This window comes from Notamacropus eugenii, chromosome 4, assembly GCF_028372415.1.
Source record: "Notamacropus eugenii isolate mMacEug1 chromosome 4, mMacEug1.pri_v2, whole genome shotgun sequence".
Taxonomy (NCBI): domain Eukaryota; kingdom Metazoa; phylum Chordata; class Mammalia; order Diprotodontia; family Macropodidae; genus Notamacropus; species Notamacropus eugenii.
The window spans coordinates 147,624,458-147,646,667 of record NC_092875.1 but is presented as its reverse complement, the minus strand read 5'-3'; the positions used below and the strand labels follow the sequence as shown (position 1 = coordinate 147,646,667).

Below are 22,210 nucleotides of genomic sequence, written 5' to 3'. Positions count from 1 at the left end.
TGATCTTGGATAAATTTTACCTCTGGGCTTGTTTCCTTATCTATAGGATGAAGCTATTGAACTAGTTAACTTTTGAGACCCTTTAGCTCTCTTGGTCTATGATATTGATTTTTCAAATTTGTGGACTATAGTTATTTGTATGAATAATTTTTTGATGTAGTTTTATGTGTTGTGTCCATATAGAAAGTTTTGTTATCTTATAAATTTGGGACCTCAAGTTTTTTTTGATGTTTTATCTTATACTCAATCTATATTCTTTAGAAAATCTTTTTCCTGGGGGATAAATTTAATCGACATTTATTATTTAGAGGTATTCACATTTTATATATATTTATACTGTGAAACTGTTATACTAAAAAACTGATGTAATTTAAAAATAAATTATATATCATTGTGTCCTTTTTCTCTTTCAGTATTAATCTTATTTTTGGAAAAATTCCTTGATAAGCATGAGTGAGTTCTGGCTTATATCAGCTCCTGGGGAGAAAACATGCCAGCAAACATGGGAGAAATTACACGCAGCAACAACCAAAAGTAATAATCTTTCTATTAATTCAAAGTTCAACATTCCTGACTTAAAGGTAAATGAATGAAAGCATGCATACATGAACTGAATGCATGCATTTAAAAGCTTTTATTAAAATTTCATTTTTGGGCCAAGTACAGGGAATTCAAATAGAAAGAACACATTTTACTGTTAAGGAGCTTACGTTTTAATTGAGGGGTCAGGGAGTTGAGGAGACAACTCATAAGGGGTCAACTGCAGGACAGATGGAAAAGGCCCTGGGGGATGGAGTGCATAGGTAGTAAGGTTTAATATTCCTTAGTGTACAGTGCCAAGTGCTTCATTTTCTATAATACCCATATATTATTGAAATATCCATATAATATGAATGAGTGTTCAGGCACTGTGCTAAACACTGGACTTAACAACAAAAAGGTGAAAACAGTTACTACCCTCAAAGATCTCTCATTCTAATGGAGAGACAACATTTGCATGGATACATGTAGATGTATACCAGATATGTACAAAGTCATCAGTTAGCATTTATTAACACCTACAATGTGCCAGGCACTGTGCTAAACTCTGGGGATACAGAGAGAGGCAAAAGACAGTCCTTGCTCTCAGGCAGCTCCTCACAGTCTAATGAGGGAGGCAACATGCAAATGACTGTACCAAAAAGATATATACAGAATAAATCAGAGATAATCAGAAGAAGGAAGTCACTGACCTAAGAGGGGTAGCACTAGCATTAAGAAAACCTTTTTGTACAAGGTAGGATTTTAGCTTGGACTTGAAGGAAACAAAGAAGCAGAGGATTCAGAGAAGGGAAAGCTACTCTTGAGGGACAGCCAATGAAGTACATAAAGCCAGAAGGTGGAATGTCTTGTTGGAACAAGAGCAATGAGGCCAGTGTTGCAAAGGTATCCCCAGTGTTTAACACAGTTCCTGCCACACAGTAGGTGCTTAATAAATGTTTGTTGATTGATTAATAGAAGTAGAATAAAACTCATGATACGCTTTTTATCTTTGTCTTTTAGGTTGGCACACTGGATGTTTTAGTTGGATTATCAGATGAATTGGCCAAACTGGATTCATTTGTGGAGGGGTAACAAGTTTTTTAATCTGCATATTATGGAGTAAAATAAGCCTTTGTAATCATTGTTCACAAGCTTTAGTCATTTAAATTTAACAGATAATGCTAATCTAGATAATTTTTGAAAATGCTTATTTTTTTAATATACAAATTAAAATGTGAGGCCAACAGCAAAGAACAATTTAGGAAAGCTTTTTTTTACATATAATTCTTTTCATTCTGGACTTCAGAATTCTAATGTTACTTTGGGTTAGGTGAACTGAGAATTACATGGAAGTCTCTGTTAACCTTATACACCTATCCTTTTATGAATTAGTAGAACCATTGTCTAGAACTTTTGTGATTTCTTAATCATCCCTTGGGACCCATACTTTTTCAGGATTGGCTATTCTTGCAAGGTCTTGGAGGTTTTAGTTTAATAGGCAGCATTTAAAAATCCAGAATGAGAACTTTATACCCAGGTCCTGAACATAGTTGTAAGCACCACCCAAGCAATTTTTTTTTTCTAAGAGAAAGGGTAGTTCTGTTCATTTTGTTAACTTCCTTGTAATCATCCCTTTTTGGGTGAGAAAAGCTATTGAAGGTGTCTGTCCCCAAGTGCTATGACTTCTTCATCTACAGAAAATACACCTTTGTGGCACTAGGCTTCAAAATATTTTATAATTATAGTTATAAAAGTCTGCTTAGCAACTAAGACTACTAATGAGTTCAGTAGCAAATCTGATTCTTAAGAGCAAAAAATAAATCACCTAACAGGTCAGGTAGTAATGGAAACAGCATTGTTTTTTCCACTGTCTGACTTTCAGTTCTGGTACTAACACTAAATAGCTGTTTGATCTGAGGGATACTAATTCCTTTACCAGATTTTAAGACCCACTAGAGTAAGTACCATGCCTCACATAACTTTGTGTGCCACAGTACCTAAAAAAAGTTTCTTAGACCTGAATTTAATTCAGCTCACTTTCAACTAACATTTATTAAGTGATTAATAAAGTATTTCTTAAATTAATGAATCATTTAATAATTCTTCATCCTTCAACTTAAAAAAAGTCATTTATTTTTAATTTATGGAATAAAGTGTTTCCATAACATAGTGTGATAAAAAAGATTATTGAACATGAAACTGCAAATTTATTTTGTACAACTTGTATTCCTTTAAAATATAGTAAAGTTCCTTCACTTTTTTATCTGTTATATCTTACTGAAGCTAATCCAGTGCATGTCTGGAGTCAGTTCCTCCATCTTAGTTCTTATGGTTAAGTACTTTATTCAGTCTTGTGATCATTTAATATGTGGAATGTTACAGTCTGTTTCATTGAGTTACAGAATCCTAGAGTAGGAAGGAATCTTACAGATCACCTAATCCAGTCCCTTTATTTACAGATGTGAATATTGAGAGTTCTTTTCAACTTTATGATTATTGTTGATTGGTCTCAGATGCCTTTGATAGAGTTTACCATCCAAAGAGGTTAGGTAATTTATCAAAGATAGAGCCAGAATTAGAAGTTTCTCCTGCCCAACAGTTTAGTGTCCTTTCTTTCTACAAAAAATGACTCTTCTACTAACCTTCCATTCTGCTTTACTTTTCCGCTAATATCAGACACCATTGCTAATGGGTCTTTATTTTTTTTTTTTTATTTTTTTATTTTTTTATTTATTTTTTTATTTTTTATTTTTTTAATGTTTAACAATCACTGCCATACAATTGCGATTTTATCCCTCCCCACCCACCCCCCACTACCTCCCTCCCTCCCCACGACTGCATACAATTCTGTATAGATTCTACATATACTTTCCTATTGAGTATATTTTCACTATAGTCATGCTATGTAGTCAGACTAAGATAAATGAAAGAATCCGTATAACAAATCAGAACATGATACACAAACAGATACACATACACAAACATGATCTGCTACATTATGTGAGTGACTTCCATATTTCTCTCTCTGAGTGTGGAAGGCATTTTGCCTTGAGGTCCACCATTGGGATTTTTTTTTTTTTTTTCAGAAGTTCTTGTGTTATTACAAAAATCTAAGTCTACCAGAAAAAACTCTCACACACTGTGGTTGTTGCTGTGCATAAAGTTCTCCTGGTTCTGCTCCTTTCACTCAGCATCAGGTCATATAAGTCCTTCCAGGCCTCTCTGAAGTCTTCTTGTTCATCATTTCTTATGGCACAATAGTACTCCATTACATTCATATACCATAATTTATTCAGCCATTCCCCAATTGATGGACATCCCCTTGACTTGCAGTTTTTGGCAACTACAAAAAGTGCTGCTATAAATATTTTTGTACATGTGGGACCCTTTCCCATTTTTATGATCTCTTGGGGATATAGTCCTAGTAGCGATATTGCTGGGTCAAAGGGTATGCACATTTTTGTAGCCCTTTGGGCATAGTTCCAAATTGCTCTCCAGAATGGTTGGATGCGCTCACAGCTCCACTAATGGGTCTTTATTGTTCATCTGTATGTATTCTTCCAATGAGATATTTCACATTGTCTTCTGTTTTTTTCATTCTTTTGGTTTTGTTTTGTAATTTCTTGGTTTCTCATAAAGTCATTAGCTTCCATCTGCTCCATTCTAATTTTTAAAGAACTATTTTCTTCAGTGAACTTTTGAACCTCCTTTTCCATGTCTAGTTCTGCTTTTTAAAGCATTCTTCTCCTCATTGGCTTTTTGGACCTCTTTTGCCATTTGAGTTAGTCTATTTTTAAAAGTATTATTTTCTTCAGCATTTTTTGGGGTCTCCTTTAGCAAACTGTTGACTCACTTTTCCTGATTTTCTTGCATCACTCTCATTTCTCTTCCCAGTTTTTCCTCCACCTCTCTTATTTGATTTTCAAAATCCTTTTTGAGCTCTTCCATGGCCTGAGACCATTGCATATTTATTTTGGAGGTTTGGCATGCAGAAGCCTTGACTTTTATGTCTTCCTCTGATGAATGGTATGCATTGTTCTTCCTCATCCAAAAGGGTGGAAGAAAACACCTGTTCGCCAAGAAAGTAACCTTCTATAGAAAGTCTTATTTTTTTTTCCTCCTTTTTTGGGCATTTTCCCAGGCAGTTACTTGACTTTTGAGTCCCTTGTCAAGTGGAGGGTATACTCTAGGGACCTGTAAGTTCTCAATTCCTCCAAGGTGGCACAATCAAGGGAGAGGAACTTCCTTCTCTCCTGGCCTGCGCTCTGGTCTGGAAGCAACCACAAGCTTTTTTGCCCAGGATCTACGAGTAGAATTCCTTCTCCAGAGCCTCCACCAGCTCCACCAGCCAGTGTTCCTCCTCACCCCAGGACCACCACTCAGAACTGAGACCCAGATCAGCAGCTCGATTCTCCTAGGTTCTTTAGCCTGAGAGCTCCAAAAATGGATGCTTCTGCCACTGCCTGGGGCCAAGGCCAGATCATTCCCTTCTCACCCAGGTGAAAGCTTTCTCACTGACCTTTGAAGCTGTCTTTGGCATTTGTGAGTTGAGGAATCTGGGAATCGCAGCTGCTGCCAGGGATTCCTCCCCCTGAGGCCTGCTCCAGTTTTGTCCCTGCCATACTGCGGCCAAGGCTACGCTATGCTCCACTCCGTGCCCAGTGCGATGAACTTTTCCTGTTGGCCTTCCAGGCTGCCCTGGACTGGAAATCTCTTTCACTCTGTCATTTTGTGGCTTCTGCTGCTCTAGAATTTTCTTTATTCAAGTTTATCATTTTAGGTCTTATTCATTTGTACCATATTTTTCTAAAATAATTACCCTTTTTTGTTTGTTTGTTTTTTTCCTCACCAAGAGTTGTTAAGAAAGTGGCCCAATATATGTCTGATGTACTTGAAGATAGTAGAGATAAAGTTCAAGAAAACCTGTTGGCCAATGGAGGTAAGCCAAGGATTTTACAGTCTCACTACTTTATAAATTAGATATGAGTCATTACACTTAGAAAGCAGATGATGAAGTTAGCATGTTACATACACATATAAGTATACATATATGTATGTGTTTGTGTGTATACATGTACACATACACACATACATATATAGCAGAGTTGATTGTTAAAAGAATTTGGATGAATGGGACAAATTATGCCCTTTGAAATTTAGCCACTTAAAATGGATATCACAGAAAATGTTCTCTATGAATGCTTTTATACCTTTGCTCTTTCCACAGTTCTGTTTCCTTACTCCCTATTTAAAAGTAAAACTCAGGTTGTTTTTAAAAGAGCAAAATGATATACCTCTACATGGTCCTAATTCAACACTCAGTACTTACTGTTACTTATTCAAGGTATACAATATTACCAGTGTCTAAAAGTGTGAAACCTTTCATAGCCTGAGGGGAGCTGCATGTCACACTTTATGCTACACCAAGGGTCAGCCAGTCACATACAGCAGGTAGGCCAAATCTGTCCACATTGTTTAAAAAGGTTAAAATCTTTCTTGGCTAGCAGCGAGCCAGATTTGGCCAGTGAGTTTGTTGACCCTCGTGCTAGGTCGTGGAGATAGAAAAATAAAATATATCCTGCTCTCCTGGAATTTTCAGTTTAATAGGTGTTCTACTGTATTAAGATAAGTGACTGTGCTTAAAATCTGATATTCTCTAACTTTCTTCTCTACCAGTGTAGATATTTAATTTATCCACTGCTACAAAAGATACCTTGGCTAAAATACTGACTTTCATTTCTAGACACAGATGGATTTGTTTATGATTCTACTTCACCTGTTTAGGTGAAGCCCTGTCTAGGGCTTATCATAAAAAGAATTGTCATCGGATTGGTCTTTTTGGGTTATTACTAAATAATTAATAGGGTAATATTTGGTAAAATGGATAAGCCACATTATGAGTTTGTTATGAGATTGGAATCCTAATTTCTGCATTTTTTTTAATGTGTAGCTCTCAAACTTATATAATAATTTATGGTAATGAGACTTGTGGTTTCTGTTAACTTTCTCAGGGCCCTTTTTCTTATTGCAGTGGTGAATATTAAGCTTCTTCAAGTTTCATTGTTGAATCTTTAGTAACTAAATTTAACTTATTCCTACATTTTAGTTGACTTGGTTACATATATAACAAGGTTCCAGTGGGATATGGCCAAGTATCCGATTAAGCAGTCTCTGAAAAACATTTCTGAAATAATTGCCAAGGTAAGATCAGAGTAGAGACAAGACTTTAAAACTTTTGTTTATTACGTAGATGACTGTGGTACCTTTTTGCCAAATTAGTTTGCTTATGCCACTGATTGAAATGCTAAGTAACATTATAACTAAATACCAATTATATTTTTATTTCACCACATGAAAGTACATAAAAATACACTTTTCCTGTGTTTAGTCAGGCTTCATGGTAAGTGTAATTTTTACTTCTATTGCAAATTACCAGCTAAAGCCTAAGAAATGTTTAAAACATGTGAATGAATATTACTAAAATTGTCTCTAGAATAAGTGGTTTCCCAGAAGATTCCTTCAGAAATTGCAGTGAGGAAGGTAGTTAAGAACTGGTTCATTTTTTGCCATGTTGAATGACCTGAACAATTTGACTTTAGTTAGGATCTAAATTAACCTTGATTGATGGTCCTTGCTTGCCTTGCTCCTATTAAGTTCTGTTGTATGGGATCCTGTTCAATTGAATGTAAATGAAATCAGGAATCAAGAAGAATTTAACTCAAGTTCCCTTACCATTTTAGTAAAAATGGACAGTTTAATGTTTCATCTAAAAGAGGTCCCTTATGTGTCAATAATAATAAGTTAGCATTTTCTTTACATAAGACCATACTATATTTGAAGAGGCACTTTATAACACATGAAAATAGATACCTCCCTCTATAATCAAGTCTGCTATTTCTATGTGAATTATTCACTTTGTGAACTATTCGTGGCAAATTTGTCTCCCAAATTGCTTCTCCTTATCATACTTCTATTTTGGCGCCTGTTTAACCCAGGATATGAAGCAGATTTTGTTATCAGCTTGAGAGACACATAATCCAACAGGTAAATATGCCAAAGAAAAACCTTTTAATAAAGTTGAAAACCAAACAAAATTAGGGGTGGAGGATTTTTTTTATGTGCCAGTTTTCTCTTTGGTTACCATAATGTAATGTTTAATTAAGGTGGGAAAATTTATATAATTGAATAAAGAAAAGAGATAATAACAAGGGGGCATAATGCTTCAAGAACCAAATTTTGGTAGACTTGAATCAGCTTTTTGCGATTGGGATCATTTGGTCTATCTTACTCAATGCTCTTGAAGCATTAAATCTACTTGCAAACTTATAATTGTACCCAGTTGAACCTTAGGATACCATAGTGGGAAATTAGGATTTTAGACAAAGTTGGAAACAAATTTATGGCTTGTTGGAAAAAGCTGTGTTTGTTTTTAAACCCTCCTTACTGGGGCCATTCTAGCATTTAGTGGGTTTTTTTTTTTTCCTTCAGGAATATTGACTAGGATTAAATTCAAAGTGATAGATCTCTTAATTTGATAAAATCCATGTTGGAAAAACTTTGTTTTTCGCATATGAATGATGCAAAGTTCAGGTCATTTAAAGCAATTTTAATAGAATGCTTAAGTATTTTTCTTAATGATTACATAAGGAACTTGTTAAATTTGGCCTATTTTTAGCTTATGAAAACATCCAGGATAGGGATTGTTTGTAGAAAATTTCATATTTATTATCATAGTAGTCAGTAGAGTCTAAATTTGGTAATAGCTACAAAGTAGGAAAAATAAAACTTGCTGTAAATTAAAAGTAGAATTCTGGAGAACAACTGTAATCATGACCACAGGCCTATCAATATCTGGTTACCACAGGTATATTGGACACCCTCCTTTCTCTTGCATAGAAGATAATAGAAATAAATCTTCTCTTTGAATGCTGAACCCCAGTGTGTTGTTGAAAGCAGTGGCAGGAACTTTCTGTTTTTGTGTTAGAGCCAGGACGTTTAGGCATTTCAGAGGCTGGCAATTACTGACATCAAAGGAAAAGGAGAAAGGTGGCTGACTTCACTTATTAATGACTTGTCATAATTGGAAGACTTGTGTCTGATTAGGATAGAATGATAAGAGTTTAGAGAACATTGAGGCTGCCTGCCTCATTTTGCAAAATGAGGAAACTGAGTCACATAGATGTGTAGTTCATTTTAGAATGTATCCATTACTGACTAGTTTTGAAAATGCAGTCCTATTGTATGATTTTTTTCCTTCTATCTGATTTAAGTGACCAAAGTACATTTGTTCTTTTGCTAAAATTGTAATGGTGGAATGATGTCACATGATCTGTGAGTCATACCTTGGTGGTCAGATGAGTTGTCTACTTGTGTTTTTCCCCCCACGATTTTGCATTCACTCTGGGACAAACTTAAATCATTTTTGTGACATTTGCAAATGGCACTTAACTGTACTTTCCCAATTTCATTGAAACCGTATTCTGAGGTAACTTGATGGCAATAATAGTGTATGATTATGACAGAATTTTTCTAAGTGATTTTTTATCTTACCTTTTAGTAACTTTCAGCTAATAATACTCTTTTAAAATTATATGAAATGAAATGTCCATTTTGTTTATGGAATAACAGTATCTCAGTATTTCTGTTTAAGACAAAACCATGTGTCAGGCTCCAAATTCTTTAATGGTACTTAGGTGTGAAAATAAGAGATTTGCTGATTAAATTTCAACTTTTTTTTTCTATTTGATTTTTAAAGGGAGTAAATCAAATTGACAATGACTTGAAAGCACGAGCGTCTGCATATAATAATCTGAAAGGCAGTCTTCAGAATTTGGAAAGAAAGAATGCGTAAGCCTACCCGTTCTTTATTTGAATGTAAACTATTGGAGTATTACACAGAGTATTGAAATAGACATGGTCACTCTACAGTAAGCTCAGTTTTCATATTTTCATTAGCAAAATGATGTTATTTTGACTAATATAGAAAACTTATTGAGAGAATTTTTTTACAGAATTCAGAAAAGCTAAAAGAGATGAAGGTAAGGTTTATGTTTCTTGTTTAAATAATATCTTTAAAGTCAGGGATTATAAAGATTTTACAGGTAAACTGCACTTATTGTCGCTGAAAACTTAATGTATCTATTGAATTTTAATAAATGTTTTAAATATACAGGGAGTATATGCCACTTAAATGACTCCTATAAGTATAATTTCTTATAAAGTGAGAAATGGCTGAATGCAGTAGTTCATGCCTATTATCCTTGCCAATTTCAATCAGTTCAGGTGTTCTGAACTTCAGTGGGCTAAGCTGATTGTGTCTCTGCATTAAGTTCAGCATTGGCATGGTGAACCCCCAGGAAAAGGGGCCTTTGTTGTTGTTCAGTCATTTCAGTCAAGTCTGATTCTTTCTGACCCCCTTTTGGGATTTTCTTGACAAAGATACCGGAGTGGTTTGCCATTTCCTTCTCCAGCTCAGGAGACTGAGGAAATAGAGGTAAATAGGGTTAAGTTACTTGCCCGGGGTCAAACAGCTAATAAGGTTCTGAGGCCAGATTTGAACTCAGGAAGATGACTCTTCCTAATTCCAAATCCAGTGCTCTATCCACTTTGCCACCTAACTGCCCACCCAGTTGCCTAAAAAAGGACAAATTGACTCAAGTCAGAAATCAAATAGATCAAAGCTCCATGCTGATGTGAGAAAGATCAGGTTTCTAGTAACCTGTGTGCTTCCAGACTGGGTGAGACAGAAAGACCCAGTCTTTTAAAAAATAATAGTAATAATAAAATGAGGAATTCTTTTGTAAGACAAATAACCAGTAAGACAGTTTAGTGCTTTTATGAATGAAGATTTTTTGCAATGAAGTATGTCTTTATTTTTTTAACCTTTATTTGTGTGTGCTGTGAGTGTGATTGTTATTTTAAAGACTTGGTAGACTTGAGTTATATGAATAGGTGCAGCAGATGAGATAGTTAATTTTGGTGGAAGGGAAAGATCAGGAAATCTTCAGTAGTGAAAAGCCATAACTGAAAGACTTAAAGATGTGAACTAAAGAATTATTTGAAATGGGATGTAATTGTTTATTGGATTAATTGACTAAGATGCAATAGTATGGAGTATGCAGATACACTTTAGAACAGGAATTCCTAACTTGTGGTTTTAAAACTTATTTTAAAAAAATACTGCAATAACTATACTTAAGTATAATTGATTTCTTCTGTAATCCTATACATTTCATTTCATGCATTTAGAAACCTTGTTCTGAGAAGTCTATAGGCTTTACCATACTGCCAGAGGGTCTACAACTTAAAAAAAAAAGTTAACCCTTGCTTTAGAGGTGGAAAAATGTTGTAAATGTTTGCTTTGGTGTTTACTACATAAATGTTATGGGATGAAGTATTATAAAAACAAAGCTACCTATGTTTAATTTGAAGCACCTATTAAATCAATAGAATACCTCGTACAAATGAAGAGTAGAGGGTAAAATAAAAACAAAATTGAGAGGAATACTGAGATAAAAAAATTTTTTTATCATACTTGTAATTCTCAGGCTACATTTTCACTAATTGCTCTTTATTAAAATAGTAACTATAGCTTCAATAAAACCTTAACCACAGTATCAGTAAATAATATAAACAATGTTATTTCCTTATTTCTGTGAGTTTTATATGTGCATGTTTCCAAATTTAATTGTAGTTTCCTCTTCTTTCCTCCCTTCTTCCATCCTCCTTTTTCTTCTACAGGGGAAGTTTATTAACTAGAAGCCTAGCGGAAATCGTAAAGAAAGATGACTTTGTCCTTGATTCAGAGTATCTCATCACATTATTGGTGGTAGTTCCAAAGTATGTACTCATGACACTGAAGGTTTTAATTCTTAAAATGCAAGAAAAATGTTCCATTTTTTTCTTTATGCCAGTTTGAAATTGTTGGATTGCTGAGTCCATAAAACTAAAAGTTTTTATCTTTGATTCTTTCACATTGCCTACCACAGTAGAATCTGTGATGGAAACACTAGTTATAAATTGAAATAGTCCATTTACATAATTTTAAATGTATATTTTTAGAAGTACTGAAGAATTTGTTTGGATTTCTAAATTCTTTTCACATTTTCAAGGAAAGTTATTTTGTTTTCTAAGAAATCCTGAGGTTAGGATGGTTTAGATACCTAACATTAAGAGATGGGTCTTAAGAAAGTCCCTTTCAGCCTGAGATACATGTCAAACTAATGTTTAGTTGAAGTCTAAATGAGCCTGCCTTCAACACTTAGCTGTTATCTGAAGCAAAGCTAAGTAGTATTGGGATTTAGTAGAGGTTTTTATACTAGCTCCTGTATTTTACCCTGCGGTCTTACAATAATGAGATCTGCAAGGTTCAGGATAAAGAGGGAACTGCCAAGCAATGAGCTTCCTATCTTTCTGCCCCGTATTGTCATCTAGTGAGAGGGAAGCTCCGAGCAATGCAGATGATTAATACTTACTGGTGAAGAGAGGGAATGTACAGTGGTGGTAGCCACAGTGAGTTTGCCAGTGCCTTCTTAATGCTGCTCAGGCTGGAAGTAGTTTTATTTTTACCCAGGGAGAGTAGCTGCAGAACTCAGCATCAATTTATACAAATTAAAGTTTTGTTTTTTTAGAATTGCATGATCAAAGACTATCACTTTTTTTTTTTTTTATCAGAGCAGCACTAATCCCAGTTAAGGTCTTATGTCTCTTTTTTCTGCATGTGTCATGTGTATAGTAGAGTTAAGGGCGAGATCTGTGATTTCATCAGCATAGGTAGCCTATAATGCAGGTAAGTACCTTCTCTGTACCTTAGAGCCCTGAAGAAATGAGAAGTTCAGTAACTTGCAGGATGTGATGGAACTTGAACTCACATTTTTCTGGCTTAGAGGCCATGTCTATCTACTGTGCCATACTGCCTCTTGCTTATGGTATATAATGTATAAAAATACTGTCAATTGTATGACCAGAGCATTTATAACTTAATCTTGCTTTATAAATATGTGCTTTTCTTAACTGAATTGTTAAATCACATATAGTTTTTGCCATTAAGGCTAGGAGAAGTTTTGTTTTTTTTGGTAGTATTTTATACTCCTTAATTGACAACAGGATTCAGAGGCACTGCAGTTAGCAAATTAGTCTATACCTATAATTTTGCCTCTTGAGGGTCAGAAGTATAGTTAGTCTCCTTTTTATCAGAAACAACAAAAACATGACCTCCAGAGGAAATTGAACAATATTTCATGAAGTGACAGTCTTTTTTCACTTAATCTACATAACCTTAATGTTCTTTGTTTTAAATATATATTTTATATATATTATCTATATATTAAATATAGATTTTCCCAGCCTCCCAAAAAAACAACTGAAAGAAAATGGTATTATTGATGTGTAGTTACTTTAGCTTAAATGAAGCACAGTTAGAAAATAAGATTAAAGTCATTGAAAATGCGTACTTTCCATCTTTTCTTTATAAACTTAGTTCTGTGACACCTGTTTTTGAAACATGAAATTTAGGAGTAAGTTCTCTTAATGTATTTGATGAAGTTCATTTTTGCTAGAAAACTTTCTTAGTAAAGTAGGTTTTAGGCATTAAGGAACATAAGTGTTCTTTATATCTCTAAGAATTTTTTAGACACTTATAATGAATTACTTTATAGATTTGTTTTGAAGTAGGGATTTTTTTACTCTTTTCCAATATTTGCTGCATGCTTTTTTGCAGGTTAAACCACAATGACTGGGTAAAGCAGTATGAAACATTGGCTGAGATGGTAGTCCCAAGGTCTAGCAAGTAAGTTCTTATTGCATTGCTTTTTAAGGATTCTTGATTTTGTGAATATAGTTTGCATAATCCAACCCCTCTGTATGCTGTGGCTAGAAAATTAATCATATGATGGCCACCACTGGTAATGAGCTTTTCTGAACTTTGCTACGGTGGTCCTTGGATGACAAAGATAAATTTTTTGCTTTATCAAGGTCTTTCTTATATATTAGGACCTTCCAGAGCTTGAATTCTGTGGCATAATCTTGGAGAACTGAGGGTTGCTTCCATGTCATATTAAGGCATTGACACATGAAACTTTAGTGAAAGTGAGAGCAATTGCTGGATATTACTGCATGTTAGCATTTAAGAAATTTTGCATTTTTCCTGTAAATTGAATATTTGTATGGTATTAGAACAATCCTTAGCGAAATCATTCCATACAACAAGATCAAACTAGTAACATGATCTGCAGAAACTTGGAGATAGCAATTACATTGTTGTATGGAATGATTTTGCTAAGGATTGTTCTAATACCATACAAATACTAGTTTGATCTTGTTGATTAGTTAAATAAAAACATTACAGTAGCTTGGTTCTATTTTTTTTAAAGAAGCATGTTAGGCGTATTTATTATACCTAATTTATTTTTAAAAGCACAACATAGAAAATGAATAAGAATAGAGGAAAATTTATGGCATGCATACATTTACATAAAAACTTGAGCAATGTTTATCAAGCAAAAGACACTAAAAATTTAGACTTAAAGCATTTTGTTCAGAACCGTTCTTAAGAGCAAAAATCCCCCAAACTTATGCACATGAAGACTTGATGTGAACAGTAATAGAAGACTCACATGACAGTCCTTTAGTGAGTCAACCTACAATTATTTAAATGAAAAGACTACAATCTGACAATCTTTAACAGTCACCAGATTACTGAAAATTGTAAGCCACCTATGAGACACTAATTTGCAAATTCTATGAATGCAAACAAATGCATAAGGTATATTTAGATTCAGTTCTATTTTCTCTTACTTTCTGGAGGGGGGGGGGCAAGAAATAGATCTCCTCTTTAAAATAGTAGTAATAGAAGAAGGAACCCTGGGTTTGTATTCAGAGAACTTGGTTCTGAATCCCACCCCTCTGGTGCTACCTGTGTTACCTTAGGTAAGTCACTTACCTCCTCTGGGCCTCATTTCATCATCTCTAGTCCTTTTCAGCTCTAGATCTATGCTCTCATCCCTGTGACCTTGGCCAAGTTACTTATCATCTCTGAGTCTAACCTTATCTATACAATGAGGGATGGAGGTAGATTAGATGATTTCTCTGAGCTGTCTCAGTGTTAAATCCTTTGATCCTCAAGGTGACTGAGAGTTGGTGTGCACAGATTACCCTTCTTTTCCAGCTCCCTTAGTAAGTCCCTCCATAGGTTCTGTTAGCCAACTGGAGGCTCCTTTTGGATCTAAGATGACTTGGTAATATACCATTTATCTGCTTTTCCCATTTAATGTTTTCTTAAAACAAAAAAAAAATAGAATTGCTTAGAAGCCTTAAAATGTATTTAGCTGATATAATTACCAGAGGTTGGTTTTAGAGCAGCTGATTATTTCTGAGGAATTAGATTCACTTTCATTTCTTAATCAAGAGCACTTACCAGATGGGGTGATAACTTTACTGGTTTGATTCATTTTGGTTTTGCTATGGTGCCTTACATGATACCAGTTACTTCTCTGGATTAAGGCACTGAAGGTCCTTTGTAAAATACAAATATATGCTGTAACCAATAACATGAAGATAATAACTTCATAACTAAGGAGGGTCAGGTTAATTTTGAATAGAGCAGTAGAAATGGAAAAGTTTGAAGTGTGGGGTTTGAAACCCTCCAGACAGGATAGGACTAACTCAGGAAAAACTATCCATATCTCTGAGCAGTTGGTGTACAGCATGAGGAAATAGGTTGGCTTTGGACTATTAGAGGATAGTTCTCAAGAAGGAGGATTCTGGAAATAAATTTAATGACCTCACAACATCGCCAGAGCCTTCTCACTTCTGCTGTGTAATATACTGTATCACTTGGAGTTTTCCATTTGTTTATTCAAGAATATATGGTTCCATCCAAAGAAACATTTCTTCCATTTTTGAAGATAGGAGCCTGACTGTATCCTAGTAGATGATTGTCAAGAATTTTCATGACTGCCCAGCCTGGTCTTGAACCTCTCTGAACTTAACTTGTTCTTTAGAAAATAGAAATAAAGTGCTGCAGTAGGCCCAAAACTGAAGCCTTCCCAGTGTGGTCTAAGACCTCCCTGAGTTTGTGATTTCCTGATCTGGGCCAGTCTAGATCATGGATGACCCTATGTCGCCTTCATTACATAAAGCTGCATCAGAATAGGATTTCACTTGGGATCCAGTTAATCTACATGATTCAGGTAGTTGCTTAATGCATGTGAGAAGATAAACTTTTTGAGGTTTGATTTGAAGTTTCTGGCATTAGGATTTCTGGATAGGAAATGTTACAGAGTAAAGTAGCTTGGACTAAATGACCTCCACTGTTCTTGTCACTGCTATTTCCAAATGCTAAATCCAGAAGGGAAGACATAATAAAAGCAAAGATGACCTGTCTGTGGTAAGGCAGAGTACTGGACTCATGACTGAAACTCAGTCTCTTAGCTGATTTTTTTTTCCCTTTAGAGTTCTTTCAGAGGACCAAGATAGTTACCTGTGCAATGTTACCTTGTTTAGAAAGGCAGTGGACGACTTCAGGCACAAAGCCAGAGAAAACAAGTAAGAGCATTTCTTTTGTTGCTTTTATCTGTTACAGTATCTCTGCACAGCGTGGACAGTTCTTTTCTTTTTTCAACTTCAGGTTCATTGTCCGTGATTTTCAGTATAATGAAGAGGAAATGAAAGCAGACAAAGAGGAGATGACCAGGCTCTGCACTGACAAGAAAAAGCAGTTTGTATGTGAATTTTATGATCCAAAATGAGAAAAGATGTTATACTGTGCTTTAACCTAAAGAGAAACCAAAACTTAGGTTTTATTTGTTTAAGATATGTTCTTTGAGTATTTATTTATTTAGTGTATGATTTACTGAAAAGATTAACCAAGATGAAGTCTATTTAGACATTCAGTGTACAGTGGAGGAACGAACACTGAATTTGAAAGTCAGGCAAGATAGATTTAAACTTAACATTTTCTTATTTGTAAAATGAGGGTAATACATCTAAGACTTGCCTCACAGGGTAGTTGTGAGGACCAAATAAGATAATGTATCTAAGTCACTTTGCAAATCTTACAATAATGCTATATTTTTGTTATTTTTAAAGATATTTTCCTCTTGTTTAGTGGGGATCAGCTAGAAATGGTCTGGGGAATAAGTCGCTATCTTGATTTTCTTTTTTTATATTTAATGTTCTATGCACTGTCGTGTAAGTAGATAAAATAACTAGTAATAGGCACGTTAGGAAGAGAAAAGTGATGAATGGGAAAGACATTGTGTTCTATTTCAAACATGCTGCAGTATATCCAGTTTGAGATGCCCAGTAGGCTCTATTGGAGATGTGTGATTGAGGGTCAAGAGAGAGAGGTTAGGACTGGATAACGAGGTAAGCATCACCTGCATAGAAATAGTGTGTGAACCCGTGGGATCTGATGAGATCACCAAGTGAAATAGTATGGAGCAGTGGGGAGTGGGGGTGGGGGGAGAAGGACCTACAATAGAGCTTTGGGAGACACCCGAACATAGTGGTTGCAGTCTGGATCAAGCTCTAGTGATGGGAGACTGAGAAGGAGTGGTGAGACAGGTAGGGGGAGATCTAGGACAGAGCAGTGTCATGAAAACCAAGAAGGAAGAGAGTGATTGACAGTCTTGGATTATGCAGAGGGGTCACGTCAGTAAGGATTTATTAAGCTCTTACTCTGTTCCAGGCACTGTGTTAAGTTCTGGGAACACAAATATAAGCTGAAAGAAAGTTCATGTTCTCAGGGAGCTTATATTCTTATAATAACTGAAGGACAGTCAGGATTGGAGCTGGGAGAGGAACAGAGGCATGGATGACCTGAGTACTTTCCTTAAAACAAAGGTTCTGGGAGGAGCTGACCAATTAAAGGAAGAGACAGCAAGAGTGAAGTGTGCTTCCATTGTGAGGAGAGCACAGAAGTAGTCAGGAAGGATGAGGATTGAGAAAAGGCTATTAGGGTTGGAAATTAAGAGACTTTGGAGAGAGCAGTTTTATTGAAGAGGCCACAAGCCAAACTGTAGAGAGATGAAAATAAGAGGAAAGAAAGTGGAGGGACCAACCATGTAGTTGACTTTCTCACTGTATTTATCCATGAAAGGTAGGAGAGATCTAGGCCAATAGTTAGCAGAGATGGATGGATCAAGTGCGAATTTTTTAAAGACAGGCAAAGGCAATGGTTTATTTGTAAGCCACAGGAAACAGCCAAGAGATAGGGAAACATTAAAGATTAGTGAGGAATGATAGAGGGATAATGTGCTGGAGAAGTTGAGGCGCAGTGGGATCACTTGTGCAAGTATGGATGTTTGTCTTTACAAAGAAAACGGCTACTTCATGTCATATAGGTGAAGGAGGAGACAGTAGTGGAAATCATCCTAGTAATGTGAAATGAGTAAGGGATAAGAGGCTGAGCTTCTTAAATGATCTTAGATGTTTTCAGTAAAGTATGAGGCAAGGTTCTCTGCTGAGAGGTGGTAGGAGTGTAAGCCATGGGAAGTTTGAAGAGGAATGAGGTGTACAAAAGCCACTGTGGTAACTAGAAAGGTGTAACAGGATTGCTTTGCCACAGTGAGGGTCTAATTGAGATTTTTGTGTCATAAACTTGTAGTGGAATCAATGCAAAAGTAGAAGCAAGGACAGAATGGTTTTCTATGTGGATATAGTAGTTGTATATGTTGAATGTCTACAGAGGACGTTTTGACGGGACAGAAATCTGACACCCAGCAAAGGCATGTAGGAAGAGATGACAGTACAAATTAACATTTTTTACTTTCATCTTTTCCCTCAGTACTAAATGCTCCAACATTTTCTAGGGAAGCCATGTCCCCAGATAGCCCATAACTCTTCCTCCCTCTTTTCCCTTTGTACCAGTAAACAAAGGCATACTTGGCATATATATCAGGTAAAACTTGTCCAGCTGAGACTAGGCTTCAACAGTTGCTGATAGTATTGCTCAACATACACAGAAGCCACTGTTACTTGGCCAGGTCACCACCAGGAACCACAGTGGGAAACTGATAAATTAGATCATCCTTAAAGCCAATTGGACATGAATCCACAGACTGGACGTTGTGCTTTGTCTTAATGGTTGGCTGTGACCTCATTCATGTCTCTCGCTATCACATTGTCATGACACAAGAAGCAGCAATTCCTTTATTTACTGTGGTAAGGGTCACACTTCCCTATCTAGTTGGTCAGCTGAAGGCAAGCATTAGTGTTCTCTGCCTCAGTTATCTGTGAGTTGTAGGGTTTCGTAGCAGAGATGATTAAACGGAAATGGTCGGAGGGAAGTGGATTCCAGGATAAGGGTACTAGGCTGGTTTGGTATTGTGTCTGATCAACATTCTGAGCACTGTCATATAAGTGAGGCAGTGAGAAATGGATGCAGTTTGACCAGTAAGGCAATTTAGATTAGTGTAGGTTTGATGTTCATGAAATACCTAGGTTTCTGTGATATCATAGATGGCTCTTTTGTGTGTCATGAAGGCCCAGTGTGCTCCAGGGTGGTAGGAGAGGCAAGAATGGAGTTGTAAGGCTTAACTACACTTGTAGTAACCTGAGGAGCTAGGTAAATGGAGAACTCCCGCTTTAACTTGTTCTTTCAGTGGAGAGATTGAAACTAGAACCAGTCCTACCCCCTAAATGGTGGAAAATAAAGAAGTGTTGACAGCCTGTGCCCTGGTCGATGAGCTTCCAAATTCTGTACAGGAACAGATTGATGATTCCCTTTCTGATAAGATCATGCCCCTGGGTATAGTTATTGGCAGCATCTTCCCTGCCCAGGGCGGAAAAGGTGGTGATAGGTTTCAGTATGAACTTCATTATTGGCAGTTGTTTCCAGGTCTGCTGACATTGTCCTGAGAAGATGCTTGTTGGCGCTCATTTCACTGAAGAATTTGAAGGAAGTTGTCTCCTTCCCCCACAAGTCTCTTAATTTGATACTTACTTGACATTTCTAGCCATTGGAGCTCCTGGCAGACATTGAGACTCAGTACCCTGGCCTGGGCAAAGCAGACAGAGATGTACTCATTCATTATGAAGGGGAACTAGGGTTTGCTGGGTTAAGAAGCAGCTTGGCAACATTACCGCATAATGAATGGTTTGCATAGTTTCAGCCAAGCATGGTGGCGTATATCTGTCATCCTAAGGAAGCTGAGACTGGCAGATCAGTGGGCTGGACCAGTCTAGTGTCTGCACTAAGTTTAGCCACAGTGGGGCGAGTGTCAATTGAAGTTTCAGTTGCTTAAAGCTGCACTACACTGCACTTACACCCTGCATAGTAACAACTTTTTAAAGAAATACAACTTTGAAAAACTTAAAAATTTTGATCTATGTAACGACCAGTCACAACTTCAGAGGATAGATGACATAATACCCACCCCTGACAGAGAGATGATGAAGTTGGGGCAAAATGAGATTTGTGTTTTGGAGCATGACAAAGATATGTGTTTCTTTTGCTTTTACTTATGCTTAGTTATTGCAAAGTTTATGGGGTTTTTTTTATTGGTGAGGAGGATTTGGGAAGGAGAGGTGATGGGGAGAGGGAATTGAGTGATAGTGTTGCCCCCCCAAAAAAAGGGAAAAAAGAGGGGTCATTGAAGCATTTTTAAAAATGCACAAGAGATCAGAAGGAAATTCCAAAAGATAGATGAACAAGATATCTTTGAAAATGACATGTTGAGTTTATTATATGTTGTTTTAAAAGGCAAAACTGCATGTAATAGAATTCCATTTTATTTATTTTGATATTCATTAAAAATCATAATTTTTGCAAAACTTTTTTCTTAAAGCAACTCCCTGTTATATTGGATAAAGAGCTGGCTATGGAATCAGGAAGACTGGGTTCAGGAATGAGTGTTCAAATCCTGTCTCTGACATATGCTAGTCAAGGTCCTGGGGGTAAGAGGCTAAGGACGAGGTCAGAATATAGGTAGCATGGCTGCCAAAATGTCACATTGATGATGTATTGTCTTCAGCAAAATTATGAAATTATCAGAGTTTTGTTGATAATCCGCCTTGCAAAACTCTCCAATCCTAGGACAGGGATGAAATTATAGAAGTCAAAGATGAGGCTATGCTTCTTGTGGTATTTTAGTAATAGGTGAAGATTATTACGGAGATTATAAAACAGCGTAAATGATCTTAAAGCCTGCTGGAGGTGAGATGGAAGTGTTCTGCAGAGTCAATTCTTACAGCCGTCATGAGTGTGCTGCCCGAGTACTTGAAAATTTTATTTGAGTTGAGAGAGACGTCTTTTCTTCTCCCTTATTCTTTTAGTAATATCAAGTATATAATCAGGAGCTCTACCACCCTGCAAGTGTCCAGGCTTGTTTGATCTCAGAATATAAGCAGAATAAGGGCCTAGGTGATTCTTACATGCAAGCTTGCCTGAGAATACCAGGCTATATAGGCTCAAATGTGATTTAGTGGATAGAGGAGATAGCCTTAGAGTTAGGAAGACTACGGGTTTGAGTCTTGCTTCCCACTTGTGCTAGCTGGGTGAATTGTCATACAAGTCTCTTGCTCCCTCAGTGTCCTGGCAATTCTCTAAGACTTAGTTTCAGACAAATTGTTTTGTATCAATGGAGAGAGCTTCCACATTGAAGTTTCCCAGATGGAGCAGTGGAATCATAAATTTCAATTCCTTTCCCCCTTTTAAAAAGAAGACTTCAGTAGTCACTTTATATGGAAAGTCTAGAAATGTTTTAAAGAATAGCCATCTTTCTGTTAGCATTTTATAAGTTAGTATCTCTGTATACAGCAAGCCATACATGTGATTCTGTTGATCATTCATTGAAGAAGCATTTATTGAGCACCTTCTATAGGCCGCATATTGTTATAAGCATTGGGGATACAAAAAAAACATGGTCCCTGACTTCAAGGAACTCCCATTCTAAAGGGAGACAGTTTGCAAAACTGTACCCAAAGACAAGAAAGATACAGCATAAATTGGAAATAACCAGTGGAGGGAAGGCAGTAGTATTAAAAGGGATTGGAAACAGCTTTTCAAAGAAAATGGGTGAGACTTTTTAGGTGAGACTTGAGGGAAGCCAGGAGGCGGAGGTTAGAAGGGAGAACATTCCAGACATGGGGGCAGCTAGTGAAAAAGCCTGGACTAGTGAGATGGAGTGTTCTGTGCAAAGCGTAGAAACAAGGCCAGAATGGTTAGACCACAGAGTGTGTGGAGGGGAGTGAAGTGGGAAGACCCATGATGTGGAGGAAGATCCAGCAAAGCAGCCTGAGGAGAGATCCCATATATAGAAGGAGAACTTGGAGAGAGCAATATCATGAAAACCTAGAGAGAAGGGTATGTCAAAGAGCAGAGGATGGTTGACAGTGCCAGAGTCTGTGGAGAGGTCAAGAAAGATGAGAATTGAGAAAAAAGTCGTAAAGTCTAGTCATTAAGAGGTCATTGGTAATTTTATTGAGAGCAGTTGAATGATGAGATCAGAAACCATGTTATAGAGAGTTTAAAAAAGTGTGAGGGGAGAGGAAGTGGAGACACTCCTTGTAGGTGGCCTTCACAACAAGTATAGCTATGAAAGGCACCAGAGACACAGGGCAATTGCAGGCAGGGATGGTTGGATTAATGAGGATTTTTATGGGTGGGGGAAATGTGGACATGTTTTTAGGCAGTAGAGAAACTACCAGTATGCAGAGATGGAAGATTAGTGAGAGCATCATCTTTAGA

General features: G+C 36.5%; 1 protein-coding gene across 2 annotated transcripts in view; it reads left to right on the top strand.

Moving 5' to 3' along the window:
• The window catches only part of ATP6V1C1 (ATPase H+ transporting V1 subunit C1), an 84,808-nt gene that overhangs the window by 49,702 nt on the left and 12,896 nt on the right, over nt 1–22,210 (top strand). For both annotated transcript variants that reach the window (XM_072603334.1, XM_072603333.1), the window contains exons 2-10: nt 414–581; nt 1,543–1,610; nt 5,376–5,461; nt 6,629–6,723; nt 9,278–9,369; nt 11,263–11,361; nt 13,241–13,309; nt 15,973–16,065; nt 16,148–16,241. In XM_072603334.1, coding sequence (XP_072459435.1) covers nt 450–581; nt 1,543–1,610; nt 5,376–5,461; nt 6,629–6,723; nt 9,278–9,369; nt 11,263–11,361; nt 13,241–13,309; nt 15,973–16,065; nt 16,148–16,241 — 828 coding nt within the window. In that variant the 5' untranslated portion in view covers nt 414–449. The remainder of the gene's footprint in view (nt 1–413; nt 582–1,542; nt 1,611–5,375; nt 5,462–6,628; nt 6,724–9,277; nt 9,370–11,262; nt 11,362–13,240; nt 13,310–15,972; nt 16,066–16,147; nt 16,242–22,210) is intronic.